The following is a 24,338-nucleotide window of genomic DNA, read 5'->3' on the forward strand; positions in this document are numbered from 1 at the left end:
TGGCTCAGACGGTAAAGAATCTGCCTACAATGCAGGAGACACGGGTTGGGAAGATCCCCTGGAGGAGCAAATGGCAACCCACCCCAGTATTCTTGCCTGAAGAACTCCGTGGACGCAGGAGCCTGGTGGGCTACAGTCCCTGGGGTCACAGTCGGACACGACTGAATACAAAGAGATTCCAAATCACAGTATTAATGTTTTTTATGTTACAGGGGATCATTCTAGTTTGTGTTTGAGGGAGTATTCTATTTGGATGAGATTAAAATTTTAAATGCAGACTCAAAGTAAGTGAAACTTAACGTTTAATGTCAAGTTTAAAAACATTACTGAGATGTATCTTTTAATTTTATTAGTGCAGTTACAAATGTGGCTTTGTGTAGTACTGAGAGACCCCTTAGAAGTGAGCTCTTGAAATACACAATAATTTAAAAAGCTATGAGATTTGTAGGGCTTAAGGGGACACTAAGTGCTTGGATTTTGCTAACCACCCCAAACACTTCAAATGGACAAAAGAAGAGGCTGAGAGCTATCTTACTTTTAACTTTATTTTTATTGGTGACACGATTACAGATAGAACGACCACAACCATACTAACAAACCAAAAACCTGTGCACAGAAACAAGATGAAGAAAACATGTCAAGATGTTAACCGCGGTCTTTGGGTGATGGCGACAGGGGCACGCCTCTCTTCCACACTGCTGTAACTGCCAGCTCTCTACCACGAGCAGACAATGCGGTTACCATGGCGGTGCCCGTGATGAAAGGTCGGTGACTGGGACGAGGAAACAAGCCTTCCAGGAAAGCGAGCCCCACAGCCTCACGCCGCAAAGACCACACAACCGTTTCCTCACTGCTTCCCATGTTTCCTCTCCCGTTCCACCCTCTACATTCTCACCTGACACCCCCGTCCTCAGACTGTGCACAGATCAAGGTTTAACAGCAATGATTGGTGGGTGTCGGGAATATACGTGAATTTCTTTTGCTTTACTAAATCTCCCCCAAAGTATGCCATGAGTATGTATTAAGAGTTTTAATGGAAAAACATACATAAGATTTAATACTCAAAACACCAAAGATCATTCAAGAAATTTGAGACAAGATAATTAACCATAATCCCACAATGACAACACTACTTTAATTATTTTCTGTAATTTTTTTTTCATTGTAGACTTTATGCACACATAATCACCACGGTCATAAATCACAAGCTTGTGCACTGATACGAGATGGAGGAAACAGATCAAGATGTTAACAGTAGTTGTTGGGTGTTGGGAATATGGGCGACTTTTTTGTTTTTTCTAATTTATTTTGCATTTTTCAATTATTCCTCTGGGTGTGTATTATGCTTGCTAATTGAAGCAAGCATAATAAACTTTGTTATCAGGAAACTATTTTAAGGGCCATCTGAAAACATTAAGATGAAAGTGTGTAACCGTAATTCCACAAAGGTAACACTTAATCTGAGTACACGTTTGGGACACAGTTTTAAGCCTGTGCACAGAAACAAGGATAAACAATATAGTGAAGAGTAGATCTGTCATCTTTGGATGGTGGGTATATGGATTTTTTTTTTTCCCTCCACTTTCCTGTATTCTCCAAGTGCCTGAATAATTATCTCAAATTATGTTCACAATGGAAACGTGATTATAAACTTTTGATTAACACTATCATAAAGAACATTCAAGGAATTTAAGAAAATAATGGTCAACTATAAGCCTACAACAGCAACACCACCACAGCTTTTGACTATAAGCATACATTTTTAAACAGCTATAATTGTAGTATAAATATAATTCTGTGTCCTGCTTTTTCCACTTGGTATTCTGTAAATATATCTCCACGCCACTACATAACTCTCCATGATTATCATTTCTAGACAGCTGCATTCGGAGTCCACGGACACATTCCCTTCACCTTGCTCCTATTTTTGGCATTTGTCAGTTGTTCCTGATCTCTCACCGACCGAAGGACGGCTGGAACGGACGCCGGCAAGCGGCTCTCTGCAAACACTCTACCAGCTGGTGCCGCCGACAGCGATGAACGCCAGGCTCACCCCCACGCCGCCCAGGCTGGCTCTCAGCCCGGGCCCCCCGATGCTGTGCCCCGCGGCCCCTCGGGGTGCCGGGGCGTCCATTCCAATGCTGTGTCTCGTGATGCGCTGCCCTCAGGCCACCAAGTGGCCCCTTCTCCTAACTGCCAGGACACCCTGCTCACTCATTCACCCCCCATCGGGCCTTCCAGTCCCTGCTTCCGATGTTCCTTCCCTCAGACACCACCTCCCAGGTCTGTGGGAGGCGTCAGGACCCCCTGCTTTGGCTCTCCCCGACTTTGGCGTTCCCTCCAGCTCTGACACGCTCTCCCCAGCCCTCGTGGCAGGGACCTGGGAGAGGGGGGTCCGGATGCAACTCCAGAGCAGGCCTCCTCGCTCTGCTCTCCCAGATGATCTGCTCTTAACTTCTGCTCACTGCATCTACAAGATCCTCTTTTTTTTTTTTTTTTAAAGTTTTTAAAAAAATTTTTTAAATTTTTTTGCCAGCCAACTCAAAGCCAAGAAATTTCTTAATAGTCATTATGCAAAGAGGGGGCGGGGAAGCAGCGGGAGGGCACAGAACAGGGTGCAGGAGACCCCAGAGCGGTGAGGTCAGCTTGGGACGAGGACGCGGGAAACCGGGGCCGCTCTGAGGACAGCGGGGGTGCTTGTCAGGAGGGCGCTTCCTGAGAGGGGGGGACAGATGGCAACGAAACAAATTAAGGCTGCTGGGGAACCTGAGTCCATGTTGAGCTTGAGTTGGCTGTAAAGAAAGTTTTTTTTTTTTTTTAAAATGCAAGTTAGATACGGGGTTGGTTGAGGGTCAGACAGGTGGAGAGGAGGATTAAGTCTCAGGCTGGAAAGCTCTAAGGATACTAGCTCCTGGGCGCCCAGGGTGCAAACTCACCATGTGGCGGCACGGAAGGGCCAAGCCACGTCGCTGCTTGTCACTTAAGGCAGGAAGCGCGCAAAGGGAAGTAATGAAGTTGCAGCCCCTCGTCCCTATTTACAACAGGAGAGCCCCCTCCTCCAGTGGTTCTCAACCTTCATTAGGCACGCGTGATCTAGTGATGGTTACAGCCCACTCTTTAAAGGCAAGGATGTAAGACTCACAGGGAAAAGCTTCGGCTTTTGTAAAATTCACTATCGAAGAGACATCAAGGTGGGTTAAAAAAATAAAAATAACAAAAACTTGTAGTGTTTTTTGCATGAGAACCACTGCAAGGTTACAAGGTGGCAACCAACCAATGAGGTTACAAAAGGCCAATCCACATATGATAAAGGCTTACACAGCACGAGGTTTCAAAAGTGTCAGTGTAGACGAGGCGCCTGAAAAGGGAGCAGAGAGGCTTCCCTTCACACAGCAAAGTGGGCAAGACGCTCTGCCTTTCATGCCTACACCGTGAGGGGGTTATGCAAAGAATAAGGAACCACACAGTCAGTCAAAAAGATACGGATAGGGTTCAAACAGCACACAATAAATCTTTCTAAAGCTCTAAAATGCTTACAAATATATTGTAATTTGTTGCTCTCTTCCTCCTCCAAAAAAAATAAAACAGCAAAACCAGAGTACCAGGTGAGGTGCGGCTGCAGGGGAGCCGCGGTGAGGGTCACAGTCCAGTGCGCTGTGTGTGCTCTGGGTACATCGCGGAGGCGGCGGCGCCGCGGGCGGTCACAGACGGGTGCTCTCTGCAGCCGCCAAGGCCCGCGGGCGGGCGCCCTGCTCTCCCGCGTGTACCTGCTGTGCTGGACAGGGAGCTGCCGGCGTCTGCACCCGGGGGCCGAGGGTAGGAATCCAGGCCGGAGGGTGCAGTGCAGGCCGGCTCGGGGGTCCGGTTGTGCGTGGGTGAAGGGGGCCGGGTCCCAGCGGAGGCCCCGGCCGCCGAGCCGAGGGTCTGAAGTCCAGGTCGGGTGGGTGCAGTCCGGGCTGTCGCGGTGGGTCTGGTGTGTGTGGGTGAGGAGGGTCGGGTCCCGGGGGCCCCCGGGGCTCAGCCGGTGTGGGTGTCCTGGTGCCTGGCCAGGGACAGGCGGTCGCTGAAGAGCTGCCCGCACACGTCGCACTTGAAGAGCTCGTCGTCGGGCCGGCCGCCCTCGGGGCCGCCGGCGCCCTCGCCGTAGAGGCCGGCGGGCTCCAGGATGATGAGGCTGGCGTGCGCCCTCAGATGCTCGGCGTAGGCGGCGCCTGACGGGAAGGTCTCGCCGCACTCGCCGCAGTCGTAGTAGGGTTCCTCCACCTGGATCTCCTGCTCCTCGCCCTCCTCTTCGGGGTCCTCGATGCCCGCGCCGTCCGGCTCGTCGGCGTCACCCTCGGGCTCTTCGGCGCGCTCCTCCGGGTCCTCGATGCCCGCGCCGTCCGGCTCGTCGGCGTCCATGTCGGGCTGCTCCGCCTCGGCGTGGGGCTGCTCCGCCTCGCCGCTCGGCTCCGCGGCCTCCCATTCCGGGCCCTCGGCCTCCCCGAGGGGCTCGGCCGCCTCCACTTCGGGCTCGGCCGCCTCCACCTCGGGCTCGGCGGCCTCCACCTCGGGCTCGGCGGCCTCCACGTTGGAGCCCTGGATGCGCAGGACCTCCCGGGGGACGAGGACGTCGGCCTCGGCCCCGGCCCCCTGGGCTGTGGCGGCGGCCGCGGCGGCCGCGCCCTCCTCCTGCCGGTGCAGCTTCTGGTGCTTGCTGAGGATGGTGCTGTGGATGAAGGACTTGCCGCAGTCCTTGCACTCGTAGAAGGGCCAGTCCCTCTTGGGCGGCTCCGTGAGGAAGGAGGTGTGCACGAAGGCGGCCCCGTAGTCGTAGGGCTCGCTCTTCTCGTGCACCCGCATGTGCTCCTGGAGGTCGGCCTGGCTGGGGAAGGACTCGCCGCAGGTCTCACACTCGTAGCGCTGCTCCTCGCCCGGGTCTCGCTGTGGCTCCGTGGGCGCCGGGCCGGGCCCCGCCGCGCCCGCGCCGCCCTGGCCCTGATCCGGCAGCCCCTCGCCGGCGTGGCTCCGCACGTGCTCGCTGAGGACGGAGGCGTGGATGAAGTCCTGCCCGCACACTTGGCACTGCAGGGCCGCCCCGAAGGGGGCGCTCTTCGGCGGGGCCGGGGGCCGCCGCGGGGCGGCGATCAGCGGCTGCATGAAGGGCTCGTACCGCCTGTGGCCGTAGAACTGGTCCTGCTCGTGGACCTTCTGGTGCTCGAAGAGGAAGGAGCTGTGCACGAACGACTCCCCGCAGGCCGGGCACTCGTAGAGCTGCTCCCCGAGGCAATCTTTCTGGTACTCGCTGACAGGAGGCGCGTGCACCGCGGGGCGTGTGTACTCACGGCTGTCCACCAGGTGCTCCCGGCGGTGGACCTTCTGGTGGTCGCGGAGGTCCGCGCGGTCCGCGAAGCCCAGCCCACAGTCCTGACAGCCGTAGATGGAGTCCTCGGGGTCCTCGGGGTCCTCGGGGTCCTCGGGCTCGTCCTGCTCCTCGGGCTCGTCCTGCTCCTCCTGCTCCTCCGTCTCTTCCTCCGGAGGCCCGTCCAGGCCCAGGTCCGGCAGCACAGGCTCTCCAAACAGCTTCCCGTCATGGAAATCCTCTCGGGCATAGATCTTCTGATGTCTGCCAAGCTCTTCAACGGTGGCAAAGCATTCCCCACACTCCTTACATTCATTGAGAACTGGCGGCTCGCAGTAACTGGTCTCACTTGTTAGCTCAGCATAGCTGGTCTGAGCTGGTGGTTCAGAGTAACTGGTCTGAGCTGCAAGCTCAGCATAACTAGTCTGATCTGCTGGTTCAGAATAACTGATCTGAGCTGCTAGCTCAGCATAACTAGTCTCAACTGGTGGTTCATCATAGCTTATCTGAGCTGCTAGCTCAGCATAACTACTCTCAGCTGCTAGTTCAGCATAACTGATCTCAGCTGCTAGATCAGCATAACTAGCCTCAGCTGGTGGTTCCTCAAAGCTGACCTGAGCGGCTGGGTCAGCATAACTGGTCTCAGCTGGTTCTGTATAACTAGCCTGAGCTGGTGGCTCAAAGTAACTGGTCTCAGCTGCTAGTTCAGCATAACTAGTTGGAGCCGCTAGTTCAGCATAACTGATCTGAGCTACTAGTTCAGCGTAACTAGTCTCAGCTGGTGGTTCCTCAGCATATCTGACCTGAGCCGGCTCCTCGGCATATCTGGCCTGAGTCGGTTCCTCGGCATAACTGGCCTGAGCCGGTTCCTCAGCGTATCTGGTCTGAGCCGGTTCCTCGGCATAACTGGTCTGAGCTAGTTCCTCAATGTAACTGGTCGGAGCTGGTTCCTCAGTATAACTGGTCTGAGCTAGTTCCTCAATGTAACTGGTCTGAGCTGGTTCCTCGGCATAACTGGTCTGAGCTAGTTCCTCAATGTAACTGATCTGAGCTGGTTCCTCGGTGTAACTGGTCTGAGCTGGCTCCTCGGCGTAACTGGTCTGAGCTGGCTCCTCGGCGTAACTGGTCTGAGCTGGCTCCTCGGCGTAACTGGTCTGAGCTGGCTCCTCGGCGTAACTGGTCTGAGCTGGCTCCTCGGCGTAAGTGGTCTGAGCTGGCTCCTCGGCGTAACTGGTCTGAGCAGGCTCCTCGGCGTAACTGGTCTGAGCTGGCTCCTCGGCGTAACTGGTCTGAGCTGGCTCCTCGGCGTAACTGGTCTGAGCTGGTTCCTCGGCGTAACTGGTCTGAGCTGGTTCCTCGGCGTAACTGGCCTGAGCTGGTTCCTCAATATAACTGGTCTGAGCTGGTTCCTCGGTGTAACTGGCCTGAGCTGGTTCCTCAATATAACTGGTCTGAGCTGGTTCCTCGGTATAACTGGCCTGAACTGGTTCCTCGGCATAACTGGCCTCAGCTGGCTTCTCGGTATAACTGGCCTCAGCTGGTTCCTCAGTATAACTGGTCTCAGCTGGTGCCTCAATATAACTGGTCTGAGCTGGTTCCTCAGTATAACTGGTCTGAGCTAGTTCCTCAATGTAACTGGTCTGAGCTGGTTCCTCGGCGTAACTGGTCTGAGCTGGTTTCTCAGTATAACTGGCCTCAGCTGGTTCCTCAGTATAACTGGTCTGGGCTGGTTCCTCAGTGTAACTGGTCTGAGCTAGTTCCTCAATACAACTGGTCTGAGCTGGTTCCTCAGTATACTTGGCCTCGGCTAGTTCCTCAGTGTAATTGGTCTGAGCTGGTTCTTTGGTGTAACTGGTCTCAGCTGCTGGGTCAGTGTAACTGGTCTGAGCTGGTTCCTCAGTACAACTGGTCTGAGCTGGTTCCTCATTGTAACTGGTCTCAGCTGCTGGGTCAGCGTAACTAGTCTGAGCTGGTTCCTCAGTACAATTGGTCTGAGCTGGTTCTTCGGAGTAGCTGGTCTCAGCTGCTGGGTCAGCGTAACTAGTCTGAGCTGATTCCTCAGTACAACTGGTCTGAGCTGGTTCCTTGGTGTCATTGGTCTGAGCTGGTTCTTCGGTGTAGCTGGTCTCAGCTGCTGGGTCAGTGTAACTGGTCTGAGCTGGTTCCTCAATACAACTGGTCTGAGCTGGTTCCTCAGTGCAACTGGTCTGAGCTGGTTCCTCAGTGCAACTGGCCTCAGCTGGTTCTTCAGTGTAACTGGTCTCAGCTGCTGGGTCAGTGTAACTGGTCTGAGCTGGTTCCTCAATACAACTGGTTTGAGCTGGTTCCTTAGTATAACTGGCCTCAGCTGGTTCTTCAGTGTAACTGGTCTCAGCTGCTGGGTCAGTGTAACTGGTCTGAGCTGGTTCCTCAATGTAACTGGTCTGAGCTGGTTCCTCAGTATAACTGGCCTCAGCTGGTGCCTCGGTGTAACTGGTCTGAGCTGGTTCTTCGGTGTAACTGGTCTGAGCTGCTGGTTCCTCAATACAACTGGTCTGAGATGGTTTCTCAGTATAACTGGCCTCAGCTGGTGCCTCGGTGTAACTGGTCTGAGCTGGTTCTTCGGTGTAACTGGTCTGAGCTGGTTCTTCGGTGTAACTGGTCTGAGCTCCCAGTTCAGCATAACTGGTCTGAGCTGCTTCCTGGACATAACTCATCTGCAGTGACTGGCCTTGGTAGCTGGTCTGAGGGTCAGTGGAGGTCAGGCTGCGAAGGACAGACCGTAGGTAGTTTTTATTTCCGGGGAGCTTCTTTCTGCTGTGGATCTTCTGGTGTTCAGCCAGCTCAGAGCTACGGACGAAGAACTCTCCACACTCTTGACATTCGTAAAATCTCTCTCTCGGGCGAAACGTTTGAGGCTCACCAAAACGCAGCGAGGGGATCATGGAGGTGTCATAATTCTTGCGCTCGATGTTCTTCTTCTTGGAGCGTGCCTTCTGGTGCTGGCGGCCGTCTGAGCTGGAGCCGGAGGCTTCACCATCTCTCTTCCACCCGCTGGGGCCTTCCCCGGCAAGGTGGTCCAGAGGGGCGGGGCGCGACGCACGGTAGAAGACCGAGCTCCTGAAGAAGCTGTGTCTGCCTCCAGCGTAAGGGCTCTCCCAGGCCGGGGTCTTCTGAGGCGGGTCACGAAGGCCTGAGAGGTATGTGGAGGGCTCCCCGTCCTCCCTGAGGCCACGGGGAGGCCGGAAGGCGGCCAGGCTGTGGAAGATGGCCCTCTCGTAGGCGCTCCTGTCATAGGCACGGGCCTCCTGGCTGTCTTCGGGGTTGCTGCTGATGGTGAATGCCTTCTCGTCGTCTTCGTCCTCGTCCTCAGGTGGCCTGGTGATCGTGTGACTCTTCTGAGACCCAGGCATGGACATGCTGTGGAGCAGCGGCTTCTCGTACCCTCGGCTGTCGAAGCAGCTCTTCCGAGAATGAATTTTCTGGTGCTCCATGAAGTCTGAGCTCCGCCCAAAGGCACCCCCGCCCTCTCTGAAGTCGTAGAGCTTCTCCTTGGAATAGGTTTTCTGGCGCCTCTTCAGGGACTGGCCAGGAATGAAGGTCTCCTCGAAGGCTCTGGCCCTGCTGTCGGACGGGCTCCTGCGGCTGTGGGTCTTCTGGTGCTCCCGCAGGGCCGCACTGTGGTGGAAGGTCTCCCCACAGACCTTGCACTCATAGCGCTTCTCCTTCCCGCAGGCCCTCTGCAGCTCGCCGAGCATGGGGGTGCGCCTCACGGCGCCCGTACTGCGCTCCCTCTCCCTCTCCTCACGGCTGTGGATCTTCTGGTGCTCGATCAGGGCCGCGCTGTGCAGGAAGGTCTCCTTGCACACCTTGCACTCATAGAACTTGTCTTTCTTGTACATCTTCTGAAGCGCACTGGAGGTGGGGCTGGGCAGGTGGCGCTCGTGCTGCTCCTCGTCCCCGCTGCCCCCGAGGTGCTCCCGGGCCAGGCCCTGCCGTCGCTCGGCCGGGCCGGCGGCGCCTGCGGCCTGTGCGCCCTCGGGGCGCCGGGCGCCCGCGGGCCGGCTCTGGGCCTCACTGACAGCTGCGCCGTGGACGAAGGACTCCCCGTACTCGTACAGGCTCTCTCGGGTGTGCACGATCTGGTGATCCACAAACTCGGAGATGACCGCGAAGGACCTCCCGCACTCGTCGCACACGTAGGGCATGGCCCCGACGTCTGGCGGCTGCGACAGGGCCACGGGTGGCGCGCCCAGGTTGCTGCCGCCCACCGCCCTGGCAGCCTTGCGGGCCTCACCGCCGCTTTCGAAGGGCCGCTTCCTTGCCCCGCCCCTGGGATCGTGCACTGGGCCCTGCCCCTCCGCGTCGAAGTGGTAGCGCCTTTTTCTCTCCAGAGCTCGCCTTTTGGAAACCAGGTCTGAGCTACAGCCGTAGCCTCCTCCCCCAAAGGCGCCCCCCTCTGAGGCTCCCGCCTCCCTCCTGCTGAAGGACGCTTCCTTCCAGTCGCCGCCCGGCCTCCGGGAGAGCCGGTGTGGCCGCTCACTTGGCTCCCGTGCCCGCCCGGACCTGGAGCTGCGCGCCACGTCCTTGATGAACTTCTCCATGATCACCCCGTGGGAGGACTCGGCCTCACAGATGCCGCGCCGGTGGGCTGACTTCCTGGTCTCGGGCGCTGTCTTCAGACCTGGAAGAAGCCCTGTGTGAGCACTCTCTGGGGCCCCGACTGCGTGCCCCCAAGTGTCACTGCACGCCGCCACATACCTGTGTGCACACCCCGTGTGACTGTGTGCTGCTGTGTCTGTGCACGCCCCCCCCCGTGTGGCAGTGTGTGTACACCGCCGTGTCTGCGCGTGCACCCGGCGCCCGCTCCTGCCGCAGGGCCTCATGCTCACCTCTGCTGGTGCTCGGGTAGGCACTTCTCCTTGACCTCAGCGAGTGGCCTTGGGTCATGTGTGAGTGGCCGTCGTCCTCGGCAAGCTGAACCCCTGTCCGCAGGAAGAACACGGCATGAGCCGCGTCTCTGCCGACGACGGGCTTTCGCTCGGGTGCTGAGCGCGCCCTGGGGGGCCTGTGTCTCACTCTCCTGTCCTCACTGTCCATTCCTTGGCCCCTTGCCCGTCTCTTCTTGGTTAATTCCCCAGACTCTGCTGACAAGATTGCGCAGAGGCCTCCGAGCGCCCCTAAACCCAGGGAGTCCTTGCTGGCTCTCTGGTTCCACAAGTTTCCCCACCTGTCATGGCCCGCACGACCCCTCACGGGCCCACTGCCACCTCAGACCCAACCACGTGTCCCCTGGGGAAGCCACCCAGGACTGCGGACCTGCCTCAGAGCAGACTGGAGTCGCAGGGCGGCACCCTGGGATGAGTCATTGGGCACAGCCCCGTCGGAGCGGGTCACAGGACTCCTCCCTCCCACTCCTGCCCCGCCAGGAGCCGCGTGGCCCCTCTCAGCGCTCACCCAGGGAGAGCAGCTTCCGGTAGTTCTCCATGTTGTCCTGAATCGGGTTCTGGGGCTTGTGATCCTCAGTGAGGGCCACCATGTCCTGGTACAGCACCGCCTCCTGCAACAGCAGACGTGTCCTCAGGGGGTCTGCCCAGGCGCCCGCGGCCAGGACCGCGCCGGCGGCGCGGGAGCCACACACACACAGTGTGCGGCAAGTGCTCATGGCGCCGGGGGCTCCGAGTGCTCTGGTCAGGCTCTACTAGGGACCTACGCCGTACCTACCTTGGCGCTACACTCTGAGGAAGCTCCCAAAGACGGAGGGCACATATTCCTTGCCCTCATGCAGCTTATCATTTGGTTGGAGAGAAACAATCAGAGAACAGTAAACAACAAAGTGGGGTGCAGAGAGTCGGCGCTAAGCGGGCATGGCGGGGGGACAGCTCAGGGTGGGCTGGGGGGTGAGCAAGACCCGCAGGTGTGGGTGGGGCCGGGAGCGCTGCTGAGGCCCCAGGAGGGGCACGGAGCCAGAGGAACGCCAGGGTCAGAGGAGCTCAAGCACCTTCACGACGGAGCAAGCTGGGAACAGAAGTCCTCCCAAACCTCAGCGACCTCATCTGTGAAATGGAGAGGAGGGTGTCCACCTGCCCCCCTCACGCTGCAGGGGCCCTGTCGCGTGGGCCGCTGACCTGGGGCGAAGAGCTGAGGGGCTAACAGTAGGTGTGCATGTCCCGCCACGTGGTCTGCTACACGTGGGGCCAAGTGTGCAGGAAGACTGGGTGGGCCTCCCCTGGAGGGCCAGCACTTAAGACCCCGGGCTTCCACTGCAGGACGCGTGGGCTCAGTCCCTCGTCAGGGAACTGAGACCCCACACGCCATGTGGCCGGGCCCAAAAGTAAAACAAAAAAAATTATGTAAAGAAAGCAAGTTGTTGTCACTACGGAACTATTGTGTAAAGATATTTGACATTAAATCTGCTATGGTTCCGGGAGTGGCACAGGACATGACAGCCATGTGCAAGTGCAGCAAAGAGAACAAAGTGACGTGGGCACAGTTAGGTGCAGCTCCCACCGAGAAAAACCAACAAGCACAGGCACTGGGGCTGAAGGGGAAGAAAACCTCCTTCATACAAGTGCCAGAGTTCAGCAATTAGAAACAAAACCCCTGGCAAAACGAAGCAGGGCTTCAGAAACGAACCCCTCGCCAGGCCAAGGCTGCGGAGTCCAGGGGCACTCAGAGCTGACAGCGCCCCCTCCTAAGGCCTCCCCGAGTTATCACAGTGCAGGAAACGCCGTGGGGGTGGGCGGAGCACAGGTGTGTCTGCCATGGGACAGGAGGAAACAGGAGCTCCTAGCTCAGGGCCAGCAGAGAGCAGATGAGGTCAAGAACTGGGGGGCCGAGGGTACCACAGGGCACCACCCCTGGTGCTAACAGACCCCAACAGGCAACGGAAGAAGGAAGTGGCACCTCCCACACCTTCCTGTCGGCCGAATCTGAGTGACACAAACATGCATGACCTTCTGGACTGCACTGTTCCCAGGAAAGAGCACGCTGCTCTGACTTGAGCTGGCCCGACCAGTGGGCAGCCCTCAGCAGGGTCCGCGCTCTCACGCGGCTGCACGGGTGCCCTCCTCCACGTGGCCACGTCGCATGCGGCCATCTTTCTCGAGCCCCTCCTTGCCCGTGCCCCTGTCCCTAGTGCACAGGGGCTGGAAGTGACAGCGTGCCCACTGTGTGCCAGGCCACACACTGTGCACCCCTCACAACAGCCCTGCTGAGGCTGTCGTCACACCCATTTCACAGATGAGGAAACTGAGGCTTGGTGCAGCTAGCGGGCTGGCAGGTGGTAGAGCCAGGCTGCAGACTCAACTCTTCTCGGCTCCGGGACCTGAGCGCCCTCTCCCTCTGCTCTGTGCATGGGACAGCCGACCGCCAGGGGACACGAGTGCTGACCCCGTGAATGAGCTGGAAAGCAGGCGGCAATCACTGCGGCCACTGGTCACCCCTGGGCTCTCTCCCCAACCCTGGTGGGCTTGTAGGTGGCAGATAACTCAGCCTCCCGAGAAAGAAAGGCACCTCCAACACGGAGTGAAGACGGCCCTCCCAGAACGAGAGGAAACCTGGGCGCACCTCGGATCTGGCGTCCAAATCCAGCAGGGAGTCCCTGCGTCTGTGCTCTCTCTCCTTGGCTCTCTCCGCCAGAGGAAGGGCGGGGTCCCGCTGGTGAAACCCTGGGGAGGGAGAGGCAGCGTGAGCGGACGCGGCGCAGTAGGCCCGAGGGCAAGTCGGGGGCGGGGGGTGTCGCAGGGACACGTACTGCTCCTGGGGCTCCGGACGGACGGCCAGCGGTCCCGTGACTCCATGTCCCGGTTCCGGCCGCGGCGGCGCTCCCGCTCCCGCGCCCGGCCTCGCTCCCGGTCTCGCTCCCAGTCCTGGTCCCAGTCCTGGTCCCGGTCCCGGTCGCCTGCGGATGCAGACATGCGGAGCTGACCGCGTGCTCTGCACACCCCCCACGCCCGTGCGCTACGCCTGCTCTCCCCTGGGAGCCGGGGCCCATGCCGAGGGGCAGCTGCCCCCGACACCGGGGCCTGGACCCACTCCCGGGGCCTCGGTCAGGCCGATGCCCTCTCCGGGGGCCGATGCCCTCTCGGGGGTCCGCTCCCGCTTCAGGCTCTCCCGGTGTCCCGGCTCCTGCGGTCTCCGCCTTCAGGAGGGCCATCTGCCAACCCTCCGCGGCCTAGCCAACCCCGGCCCGTCTTAACGTGCTCCGCACTTGACTATGGAGAGAGAGCACCGTCCCCAGAGCACTGCTGCTTCAGGAAGTTATCTGGAGCACCCTGAACAAACGAACAGCTGTGCAGGCAAAGTGGCGATGAACTTCGCCTCCCGCAGGCTGTGGGCACAGCCTGAAACAACCTACTGCAAATTCCAAACAGCTTCGAAATTTTAAACGTCTTCCCTCATCACTGAACAATAAGAAGCTGTATTTCACTCCATGGATGCGTCTGCCCGGATGAAAACGTCTCATTCCGCCATCCCAGAATCCCCCGCCCCAGATCCCCGCGCAGCAGCAGCAGGGCCCCCGCAAAGGGCTGTGCGCAGACCCCGCGGCGCGGGCGGCTACTCACCGCAGCAGGGGAGGGCGGGGCGCGGCGGCGGGGACTCCGCGGCCCTGCGGCTCACTCCGCCTTCGCTGTGGGTGTCGCTGCTGTTGTCGTCTGAAGGGACACCAGACACGGCTCAGGGGCTCAGCCACGCTTGCCCATGAGCTTAGCCCCGAGGGCGCCCGCCACGCCCCCTCTCCACCGCCCCCGCCCCTTGCGGGCAGAAAGGCCGGGGTTGCCACATCCAGCCCCCCACCCCCGGCCCCCCAGAACCATCCTGCCAGAGCAGCGGGGGCCCCGCCTCCCCCTTGGCTCACCTTCCGGCTCGTACATCTCCTCGTAATCTTCCAGCAGAGCAACGAGCTTTTCGCAGTTATCCGGCTTTCTTGCCAGCACCCAAGGCTTGATCTTTTCCGGAAGGATGGTCAGGTACTGCTCCAGGACCAAGATCTCGATAATCTCCTCCTTGGTGCGAATCTCCGGCTGCAACCAATCGAGGCAGAGGTTTCGGAGTTTGAGAAGGGTCCTCCGAGGCCCAAGGAATTCCACGTAGAGGAAGTTCCGAAACCTCTGATGAAAGAACTCAGAGTCAGTGGCGCCTTCTCCTGGGACGGCGTCCGGCTCAGACAAGTCACTGTCTAGCTCATACTGGTTTAGGGCCCAAGACTTCTTGGGTTTGGTGGCGGACAAGGACTTGGGAGGCAGCATGTCTCTAAGGAAAAGTTTCACTGGAGGAACCCAACATGCGCCAACAGGGCAGACGCGGCAGCAGGGGCTGTCAGTGCTCAGGGACCTGCGGATCGTAAGGAGACACACATGTCCCAGGGGTTGGGGCCCGCCCGGCGGGAGGACAGGCCCAGGGCGGGCGCCGCACCACACCCCCGACACAAAGACACATGCGAGGAGTCGCAAGCAGCACGCCTGCAGTGGGAGGCCTGCGCCCTGCTCCTGACTGCCTCTGCGACCCTGGGCCTCGGAGCCCGCACCCTGCACTCGGTCCCTTCTCGGCAGGCCCGGGGCCACGGACCGCGTGCCTCCCACGGCCTCAGTGTACAGCACCGGAAAGCCGCGCGCACACGTGACCGCGCCGTCCGGGCTTCAGGTGCTCTGGGCAACTTCTCTGCGCCTGCGCTCTGCCTGTGCCACACGTGCGGGCCAGGCTAAGGGCCCTGAAGTCAGCAGCTCGGCTCCTCTGCCACACTAGCCACGTCCCCACCGCAGCAGCCGCGTGGCTGCCCTGCGTCTGCGGGCAGCAGGCATGCCTTCCCCGCGGCGTCACCCTGAGGGCAGCCCTGGGCTCCTGTTTGCACCACTGCCTCCGGTGCCCAAAAGGCGGGCGATCTACTGCTATTCCGGGCACCTCTCGAATTGCGTCTTAAGTATCTGAGCCAACTGGCCTGGGTCCCACTGTGAAGGGATCAGAGACAGATGCTTCCCTCACTGGGAAAGTCAGGGTCAACACCGGCCCTGCCGGCGTTCCATGTGGCTCGGACCCTGGTGCCCAGCTCAGCGAGGCAGCAGAAGGTCGGGTGGAGCGCCGCTGAGTCCCTGGGAACCCCACATCTACTACTCACATCAGTGGTGAGGACACGCCCAAGCGGCCAGCAGGCTTCTGCATGCCCCGCACCTCCTCCTGCTCTGGCCAGCCTCGTCTGAGATCCAGGGTCTCCAGAGAAACCCGCTTGCTACTCCCTTCACCCTCCCGCCGCTGCGGCTCTATTCTAGGGTCTGCCCACACCCTGCTAAGAGAACTTCTCAGGCCGAGTATAAAAGCCGACTCCCCGTCCTCCTCTCGCTCTGGCGTCATCAGCTAAGGCTCCTCGCCCCCCTTCACCTGGGCCACTCAGCGGCCCACGAGCTCTCTGGCCCCGCCTTGTCCTCAGTGGTCAGCCACGCTGCAGCAGGAAGCGGGCGGCACAGCAAAGAAGTCCAGGTCGGGGTGCAGTAACTTACCTGACAGTTTTGTACTTCTGACTTTACTTCCAGAGAAGGACAAAACCACAGGCAGCAAAAATTCTTTTTTGTTTTAAAAGGAAAACCAGTAAGTTTAAAAAAAATTGTTTTTAATGTCTAAAGAGAAAACAAAAGGGGTTTCAATTATTTAGTCTTACAGCAGCCTTCCTGACTGGGGCGTGAATGCCTCACTGTGGTGGGCTCGCTCTGCCCCTGCACACACCCCCACTCTCTCTGTAGCGTCCTGCCCACCAGCTGGGCAGACCCTTGCCTCCGCCACTCCCGCTCGGCCTGCCCTGCCCTCCTCTCCTCCACAGCAGACAGGGTGCCAGGTGACAGCCTGCTGGGCGAGCCCCCAGGCTCTGGAGAGCTGCCGTGAGCTGACCCTGAGCCTGGCGAAGAGGGACTGCCTGACCAGAGCAGGGCCCTCAGAGCCCGTGGGCCTGGGGGGACAGGGCAGTGAGACCCGGGCTCTCCATGGCCTCCGATTCAGAGAACCTGTTCCCCTAGACGGCCACGGCCCCACCTCTCAAGAGGCCACGGGACACCCCTGGGTATGTAAATCACCTGGTGGGAACAGGGTCCCTTCCGGAACTTCTGAACAAGTAGCTATCCACAGGAACAGAGTCAAAATGCCAGGCACCTGCAGACATTTTAAAGAAAGAGATACATGGACAAATCAACACAGAAGAAGTGTCAAGAGTGTCAGAAAATTCATTCTCCATGTGGCTGTGGACTGAGACCACGCTGTGGGCAAGGCCTTTAGGTATCGTCTTCAAGAGAAGGCCCACTCCCCCATCATATAAACCAACCAGAGACAGGAGGTAGAAAGCTTTTGAGTTTCTGCTATGAAACCTGAATGATTTAAGAAATCTAAGACAAAGAGAGAGCTACGGAACTCCAGACCAAACTCCCTTCTGAAGCAAACACACACTGCTATGACTGCTGAGCCACACCCCCGTGAAACTGCAAGCCACACGCCTTCATCCCATTTGTTCCTACACTAAACCTTCCATAGTCGCTATACATATTACATCGTTTCTAGCAAAATGAGATCACACCAGGGGCTCTCTCTGTGTGTGTATTTTTAAACGCAGTAATGTTTGATCAGTACATATAGATTTTCCAATCAGTACATATGGATTTACGTCATTGTTTCTAAAGGTCACACAGTCATCCTTTCTATGGATACAGTCAATTCACGCTTGATGGAAATGACTAATGTAAAAACTGTTTAAAGCATTAAATGAAAATACTGGGGTATGAAATGGTATATAGCATATATGGCATTCTTACTGCAAACATACTCATTTATATGTACACAGAAAATGATGAAGATGTCCCCACATGGAATAAAATGCAGTTTTAGAAAGCAAAGCCATAGACGGAGGCGTGTTTATACCGAAATTCTCATGGCTGTTGCTAAAGAGCTGCACAAAATCATGTCCACACACAGAGACACACCCACAGAAGTGTAATGGACACAAGGCCCCCACTTTCACATCACGCCCCACCCCCAACCAAATGCTGCCTAACACCCCACTTACGCTTCACTCTGGTGGCCTGAGTTTGAAGCCTTAATGAATTGGGCATAGTCTTATTAAAATCAAAAAAGCTACGTAGGTACTTAAACGTACGGAGGTGCGTACAAACCAAGGTAGAAGCCAACTTCCATATAAACTGGGAACTTCCCTGATGGCCCAGTAGTTAAGACTCTGTGCTTCCACTGAAGGGGGCACAAGGCTGACCCCTGGTCAGGGAACTCAGATCCTGCACGCCACGCAGTGGGCCAAACAACTACATAGATAAAACTTGCGTAAGGACCATTAGTAAAGTGGGGAAAACTGAAAAAGGAAATGATTAATACACTTTAGTATACATTTCAGTTTAGAATGTTATTTGAAGTTCACAGTCAGAAAGAAATCTGAACGTAAATTTGCAGCAAGCGCAGCAGCTGTGGGGCCTCCTCTCCTTTCACTGGCCAGTGCCCAGAGCAGCCCCTCCTCCTGTGGCTCCCTCCCTCTCCCACCTGCAGTGCTTCATGGAGCACCCCCCTCCCCCCTCACACATCCTTCAGGGCAGAACAGCACTGCTGGGGCTCCCCGCCTAGACCCTGACATCGCCATCTGCTGTCCCCTCTGCCTCCCTGAACTCTGGCCCCGAGGGAACCAGTTTGGTTTCCGGGCCTGGAGGTGGGCTCTCAGCGGCCCTAGTTACCAGGCCCCCACCACACTCTCTTTGGAGCAGGAATCCCAGAGTGAGTTGAGCAGTGGTCAAGGGCAGGTTTTTAAAAGTCAAGGTCTGACCACATTCAGAGGATGGGAACGAGGGTGGGGTCCCACAGAGTTGGGACTCAGGCCATCTCTGGTTGTAGGGCCAATGGGGGCATCAGCTCTGCGGGTGGGGTGGATAGGAGATGAACGAGGGCAGACAGTCAGGACGAGGTATCACCACCTAACCAGGCAGAGGGCTTTACGGGGCTCCAGCTCAGCTGTCCTCAAACACACTGGACAATGAGTGTGAAGCATGTGCTCTGTGAGCACTGTGTGCAGACGGAGCGCCGAGTTGGGCCATCCCACCAGGGCACAGCGGGGCTGCCCGCAGGCCAGCAGCGCTGCCCCTGTGGTCCGTGCGGGGTATTTGGGCCGCTCTTTGAATATCTTACAGTCCTTTACTTCTACTTTGTAAAAATGCATAGAAAACGAAAGCACGGCCTCACAACTAATGTGCCTGAAACAAAGCTGGAACTCACCACGCGTTCCGGCCATGGGTCAGGGGTGGGGGTGGGGGTCTTTGGCCTCAAGAAAGATCAGTGGGTCAACTGCTCAACTGCACGGGGAGGAACTCAACTATTGGGGGCTGGACTGGTGGCTGGGCCATGGGAGGAGAAGTAAGACAGTCCGTGGCCCCCTGGGACCCCAGGCTCCCCACATCCACCAGGAGTGCCAGCAGCTCCGTCGTGTGGTCTCCAAGCCCGGTCCCACTTGCTCACTTTAGGGCCTCGTCACGGAGCTCTGAGACCCAGCCCCTGTCTCCTGCTCCCTACCTTATCAGAGGGGCTGGAATTGAGAAGTTACTGCCTTCGTCTCAGGGGCAGCAGAGGGCACGCACTCTTCTCTCATGCGCTCCGTTCTCCTGCCTGTCTCTGCACACAGCCTTACTTTTTTCAATGTCTTTCATTACCCAAAAGACTATGAGCTCCAAGGAATCACTTCCTTTCCCACTCAGGGTCATGACTGATAGAAGACTCAATGAATTTCTCATGCTTCCTTAACTACCCAATAAGAAAGGGCAGGCCTGAAGGAGTAGCTGAGTGTTGGGAAAAGAGTCTGGACACCCCAAAGGGTAGCGTGAGGCCAAGGAGAATCTGGTGAACCCACGGTCCACCGGAACAGTCTGCACACTCTCAGCGAGCACAAACGGTGCCTGCGGTCAGATGGAGCGCGTGTGCAGCAGGGAAGTGTCAGGCTCAGGAGCACGTGCTCATCCCCAGCATGGCGTGACGCTGTCAGAAGGGACTTCAGCTCACCTGGACCCAGACGCCTGGCGTTTGGACCGAGTCCCTCTTCCTCCCGCCGATCACCTCGGAGAAGAAGAGAGCAGAGCTGGGGAAGGAAAAGAAAACATGAGACCTCAAATTTAGTCTCCAAATCCTGGAATTCCCAGGCTGGAAATGACCCCACACAGTTTCATCTTTACCTCCCACAGGGTGGATGGGTCATCAGTCTCACCCCCTGGGGTGTACGTTGTACTGTGGGCTGTAATCACAGCCTTCCCCCAGTGAGGTCATGTCAATGGGTGTGCAGCCAACTCTGAGTCTGTGTCTCAGAACCTTCTCTAATAAGCAGAGCAAAATAGTAAAAACACAGGACTTGGGGCTGAGAAATTCAAGACCCCAATTTCCCACTTAATAGCTCTGCTGCACCAGCCACCCTTTTAAAGTCAAGGTACACACACTGCAGGTAGAAACTGGATGGAGAAAATGGCTAAGCAAATAGTACTATTTATTGTTAATTACGTGCCTCCTATAGTGCTTAGCACCTTACTTTCAGCATCTCTGTTAGTTCTCACATTATTAATTTTCTACATATTTTACAAAAATGAAGCAGAGAACTCAACCTCAGAGTTCATGGCAATTACAGATCAAGTAATGTCATTTTGGAAAGCAGTACATCTACAGATATTTTCTATGGAAACCTTGTGAAACAATGATATAGACACCACTTAGAAAGATGAGCTGAAATTCTATTTTTGCCATGTGATAACCAGTGATGCAATTCCAGAAGTTTTACTGTGCTGCACACCTATGCAGCATGAAGAGACTAGCTTATATTAGGACCTTAATAATAGTCATCATCACTACTATGAGGTAACGGCATCATATCTTAACCTTACACAACATTTTAGGTTATCAACAAGATTCCTGTGGACGACACTACACGTTTCAAATCCCACTGTGACTCGGAGCATATGTTCAATCAGAGGCCCGTAGGAGAAGCTCCTTCAGGTCTGTGCCTTTGGCTTTTTTTATTATTACTTTTTTTTTTTATTAGTTGGAGGCTAATTACTTCACAACATTGCAGTGGGTTTTGTCATACATTGACATGAATCAGCCATGGATTTACATGTGTTCCCCATCCCGATCCCCCCTCCCTCTCCAGCTGTCAGCGGATGTATAATTAGGTCCCGCCCACCACACACTTGGCAACGCCCCCTCACACCACCCCTCCCTGCTGGGGCCACCCCGCCCCGCCCCGCCCCGCCTCCCAATCCCGCCCACCTGCCAGCCCCTCCTCTGTCCCACCACGCCCCACGCCACGCCTCCCTCGTAACCTTCCACCACCGCACATGCTCCAGGCCATCTACGAGCTTGAGTTTTTTTCCTTCAAGTCACCGCCTACCAACCTCAGAGCCTCCCACCCTCAAATCTCATATGCACAGCCTCCTCCACTCTCTCACTTAGGAACCCACCCTCCCCCAAGTCTATTAAGATTCTGTTTCCCACGTGACCCCTGGATGTGCACAGTTGAGCCCTGTCCCACAGCCCCCGCCCCCACCCCCTCCAGGGAACACAGCGCCATCACGCGGTCGCTGAGATGTGGCGCAGAGGCAAGCAGCGGTCCACCTGGCGCCTGCACAGCAGAGACTGCAGGGCAGGTTCGGTCTCCCGGGACACCAGAGGTGGTGGCCCACTAATCCAGCCCCGCTGGCACTCACGACGGCGCCTGCGCAGCAAGCAAAGCCCACCCCCTGCCATTCAAGATGGCGCCTGCGCAGTAAGCCTCACCGCCACCTGTCGGTCAGCGGAGCTCTAGGTGGGTAGGGGTCTGCAGCCCCTCCCCCGGCCCACCCCCTGAAGCCAGCCCCACGTTCATTCAAGACGGTGCCTGCGCAGTAAGCCTCGGCGCCCCCTGTCGGCCACCGGAGCACTAGGTGGGTAGGGGTCTGCAGCCCCTCCCTCGGGCTGCCCCTGCAGAACCACCGTCATTCAAGATGGCGCCTGCGCAGTAAGCCTCGGCCGCCACCTGTCAATCAACAAACAGCGCTGGAGTGGGCAGGGCTCTGGAGCCCCACCTTCGACCCGCCTCCTGAGACCAGCCCCTCTGCCATTCAAGATGGCGCCTCCGCAGTAAGCCTCGGCCGCCACCTGTCAGTCAACAAACAGCTCCGGAGCGGGCAGGGCTCTGCAGCCCCGCCCTCGGCCCGCCCCCTGCGGCCAGCCGCGCTGTCATTCAAGACGGCACCTGCGCAGTGCCATCTTCTCGTGCCATCAAGACTGGGCGCCACCTGTCAGTCAACACACAGCGCTGAGCGGGGCGGGCTGCTACAGCCCCGCCCTCGGCCCGCCCCCTGCGGCCAGCCGCGCTGTCATTCAAGACGGCACCTGCGCAGTGCCATCTTCTCGTGCCATCAAGACTGGGCGCCACCTGTCAGTCAACACACAGCGCTGAGCGGGGCGGGCTGCTACAGCCCCGCCCTCGGCCCGCCCCCTGCGGCCAGCCGCGCTGTCATTCAAGACGGCACCTGCGCAGTGCCATCTTCTCGTGCCATCAAGACTGGGCGCCACCTGTCAGTCAACACACAGCGCTGAGTGGGGCGGGCTGCTACAGCCTCTCCCTCTGCCCGCCCCGAGACCCCCCTCGCTGTTACTTAAGGCAGCGCCTGGACAATAAGCCTGAGCTTGTCTGTCAACAAACAAGTGGGGAGTGGGGAGGGCAGGGCTCCGCAGCCCCTCCCTCAGCCCGACCCCTGCTGCTCCGCCGTTATTCACAACGGTTCCTGCGCAGTGAGCCTCGGCGCCACCTGTCGGCCACCATACACATTGTCACAGCGGGCCGGGCTTCACAGCACTCTGCAGCCCTCAGTCCCCACAGACGGCCCGCGGCCCCAAGCCCTCGGCCCAGCCAACCGGGCACCTGTGCAACGCGTCTAGGCTGTACCCGCCGCCCAGTCCCCACAGCGCCAACCAAAGCATGGAGCCAGAAACATCCCAGGGTAAAAGCAGTCCAGAAAGGAGTCATGCTCTGCAACCCCAGAGCAGCCAAAGAGAGGCAGCGGGCACAAGGACAGCCCGTGACCCTGACCCTCAGGACAACAGCTCCTTAGTGACAACAGTGTGGCCCCTGCTGATCAAAAAGAAGCCCCCCTCCCGTCACCAGACCACAAGCCGGTCAGGGGTGACGCATCGCGGCAAGCATCTGCGGCAAGCGTCCGCGGCAAATGTCCACGACCGACCCGAGACCAGCAAAAACGGGGTGAGACAGAGGACCCCCTCAGCCTTCAATCACAGCACAGACTCGGGCACCACGACCCGCAGCCCCGCCCCCGTGGCTGGCCAGCCGGAGCGTGCCGGCCAAGCCTCTGCCGCCCCCATCAAAGATGGCGCCGCGGCGGCGGGTTTGACTGGACGGTCTCTTCTGAGACCCACTGTCACGACAGCCCTCCGCCCGCCCCGGCCAATGAGAACAGCGTCCTTGCAGCCCATCTCCGCCGCCGCTTCAAAGACAGCTCCAGGGTGGGTGGGCCGCAGCTCGTCACCGCCCTGAGAACACACCCCGCAGGCACCGCCACCCTCGGCCCCGCCCATAGCTCCTCCCGCCGCCACTGCGGCAAGCAAGCCCCGCCCCAGACACCGGCAAGGATGCAGGGGTGGCCGGAGGGGACCTGGCTAGTCTAGGACCCCGGGGGATTGGGTGTCTTTTGCAGCCCCCAGGCCAAGCCGAGGAAGACGGGGGCACCCTGTGACTTCTCCTGCTCGTCAGGGACCGCCTCCACTGCTCCAGCACCCACCCCGGCGGACTGCGGAGCCCGGAGCCCGTGGCCGTCCCACCCCCTGCCCAGGATGATCAGCCGTCCCTGTACAGGCTACGCTCAAGACAGGTGGCATGGGAGACCCGACCCCAGACTCCGGCTGGCCGCGCAACATGGTGCGGCTGAGGCAAGCGCGGCAGCTCTCGCCCGCTGACCCGGGTCCCGGCTCTGCGGCATCCATCCCGGCGCACCATCCGGATGCAGTGGTGCGGGCCGGGGCAGCCGGACTCACCTCACCGGACCTCAAGGCACCACCCTGCCCCGGGCTGACAGCTCGACCACAGCGCAGCCTGTGCAAGGTCTGGTGCCCCCACAAGGCTCCAGGCGCTCAGCGGCGCCACCAGCCAAGGGTGGACATGTCCGATCCTCTGCTCCAACCTCTCTCTCCCGCGGCTCCCAGCGTCTGCGCCGAGCCCCGGCCCCGCGGCTCCTTGTCTGCTTCTCCGCAGAGGCGGGGCCGGGCACCGGCCAATCAACGGCTGTGCGCGGCGCCCAGGGCCCCTCGCCACACCCCCAGCCCTGCCCATCCGGCCTCGGTTGCCGTGGCGACTGCTTGGCGCGAAGGCAGGAGGTTGACGTCAACGGAGCCAATGCGAGGGGCCCTGAGGAAGGGTCTGGAAGGGGGGGGGTTGTTCGACCCCAAAACAAAGAAGGGGGGGTCACACGGAGAAAGCCTTACCATCGACTCCCAAATGCAAATCCTCTGAAGAGACCACACAAACAAACAAACAAACCACCCCGTACATTTGTCTAAGAAAGTGAAAAGCTGGCGGGCAAAAACATGTATGTTGAAGTTAAAGACAAACGAGAAAGTGGGAGACGAGACTTTTCCGCCTGGGACACACGAAAGACCCGGGGCTAACTTCCCTAATAAACGAAGAACTTGGAAACCGATACGGTAAAGACCAAATCGCGCCCGAAAAATGGGCAAAAAGGGAGGACACTGGCAATTCACAGAAAAGCACAAATGGCTGACAGACCTACGGGACAGGACTCTTGACCCGACTTCCAAGGACCGAAAAACCGAGCGCGCAGACCCGCGCCGTTCCGCAGGCGCTCTCCTCAAGCGGCCGCGCGCGCCGCCGCCGGGCCGGTCCACCGCCGGCCAGCCAGACCGCCGGCGTGCGGGGCGCACCGCCGCCTGCGGAGACCTGCGTGCGGCGGGAAGTGCGCGCTGCGCCCCGCGGGACAGACCGCCACCGAGGACCCGG

At 58.5% G+C, this 24,338-nt stretch overlaps 1 protein-coding gene across 4 annotated transcripts; it reads right to left on the reverse strand.

The window, feature by feature from the left end:
- Nucleotides 1-527: 527 nt before the first annotated feature.
- On the reverse strand, nucleotides 528-23,521 carry PEG3 (paternally expressed 3). 4 transcript variants are annotated; one of them, XM_065926868.1, is made up of 11 exons: nucleotides 23,360-23,521; nucleotides 19,346-19,421; nucleotides 16,384-16,459; nucleotides 15,817-15,933; nucleotides 14,181-14,656; nucleotides 13,888-13,977; nucleotides 13,077-13,223; nucleotides 12,890-12,990; nucleotides 10,778-10,880; nucleotides 10,213-10,305; nucleotides 528-10,004 (listed from the first exon to the last, which is right to left on the reverse strand). In XM_065926868.1, exons 5-11 carry the CDS (start codon nucleotides 14,569-14,571, stop codon nucleotides 4,018-4,020), a joined length of 6,912 nt encoding a protein of 2,303 aa, XP_065782940.1. In that variant the 5' UTR covers nucleotides 14,572-14,656; nucleotides 15,817-15,933; nucleotides 16,384-16,459; nucleotides 19,346-19,421; nucleotides 23,360-23,521; the 3' UTR covers nucleotides 528-4,017. The 4 variants fall into 4 exon arrangements, with proteins under 4 accessions (XP_065782940.1, XP_065782942.1, XP_065782943.1 ...); XM_065926870.1 differs by lacking the exon at nucleotides 15,817-15,933 and having other exon boundaries at nucleotides 14,181-14,346; XM_065926871.1 differs by lacking the exon at nucleotides 15,817-15,933 and having other exon boundaries at nucleotides 14,181-14,433.
- Between the last annotated feature and the right edge of the window lie 817 nt (nucleotides 23,522-24,338).

This window comes from Muntiacus reevesi, chromosome 2, assembly GCF_963930625.1.
Source record: "Muntiacus reevesi chromosome 2, mMunRee1.1, whole genome shotgun sequence".
Classification (NCBI taxonomy): domain Eukaryota; kingdom Metazoa; phylum Chordata; class Mammalia; order Artiodactyla; family Cervidae; genus Muntiacus; species Muntiacus reevesi.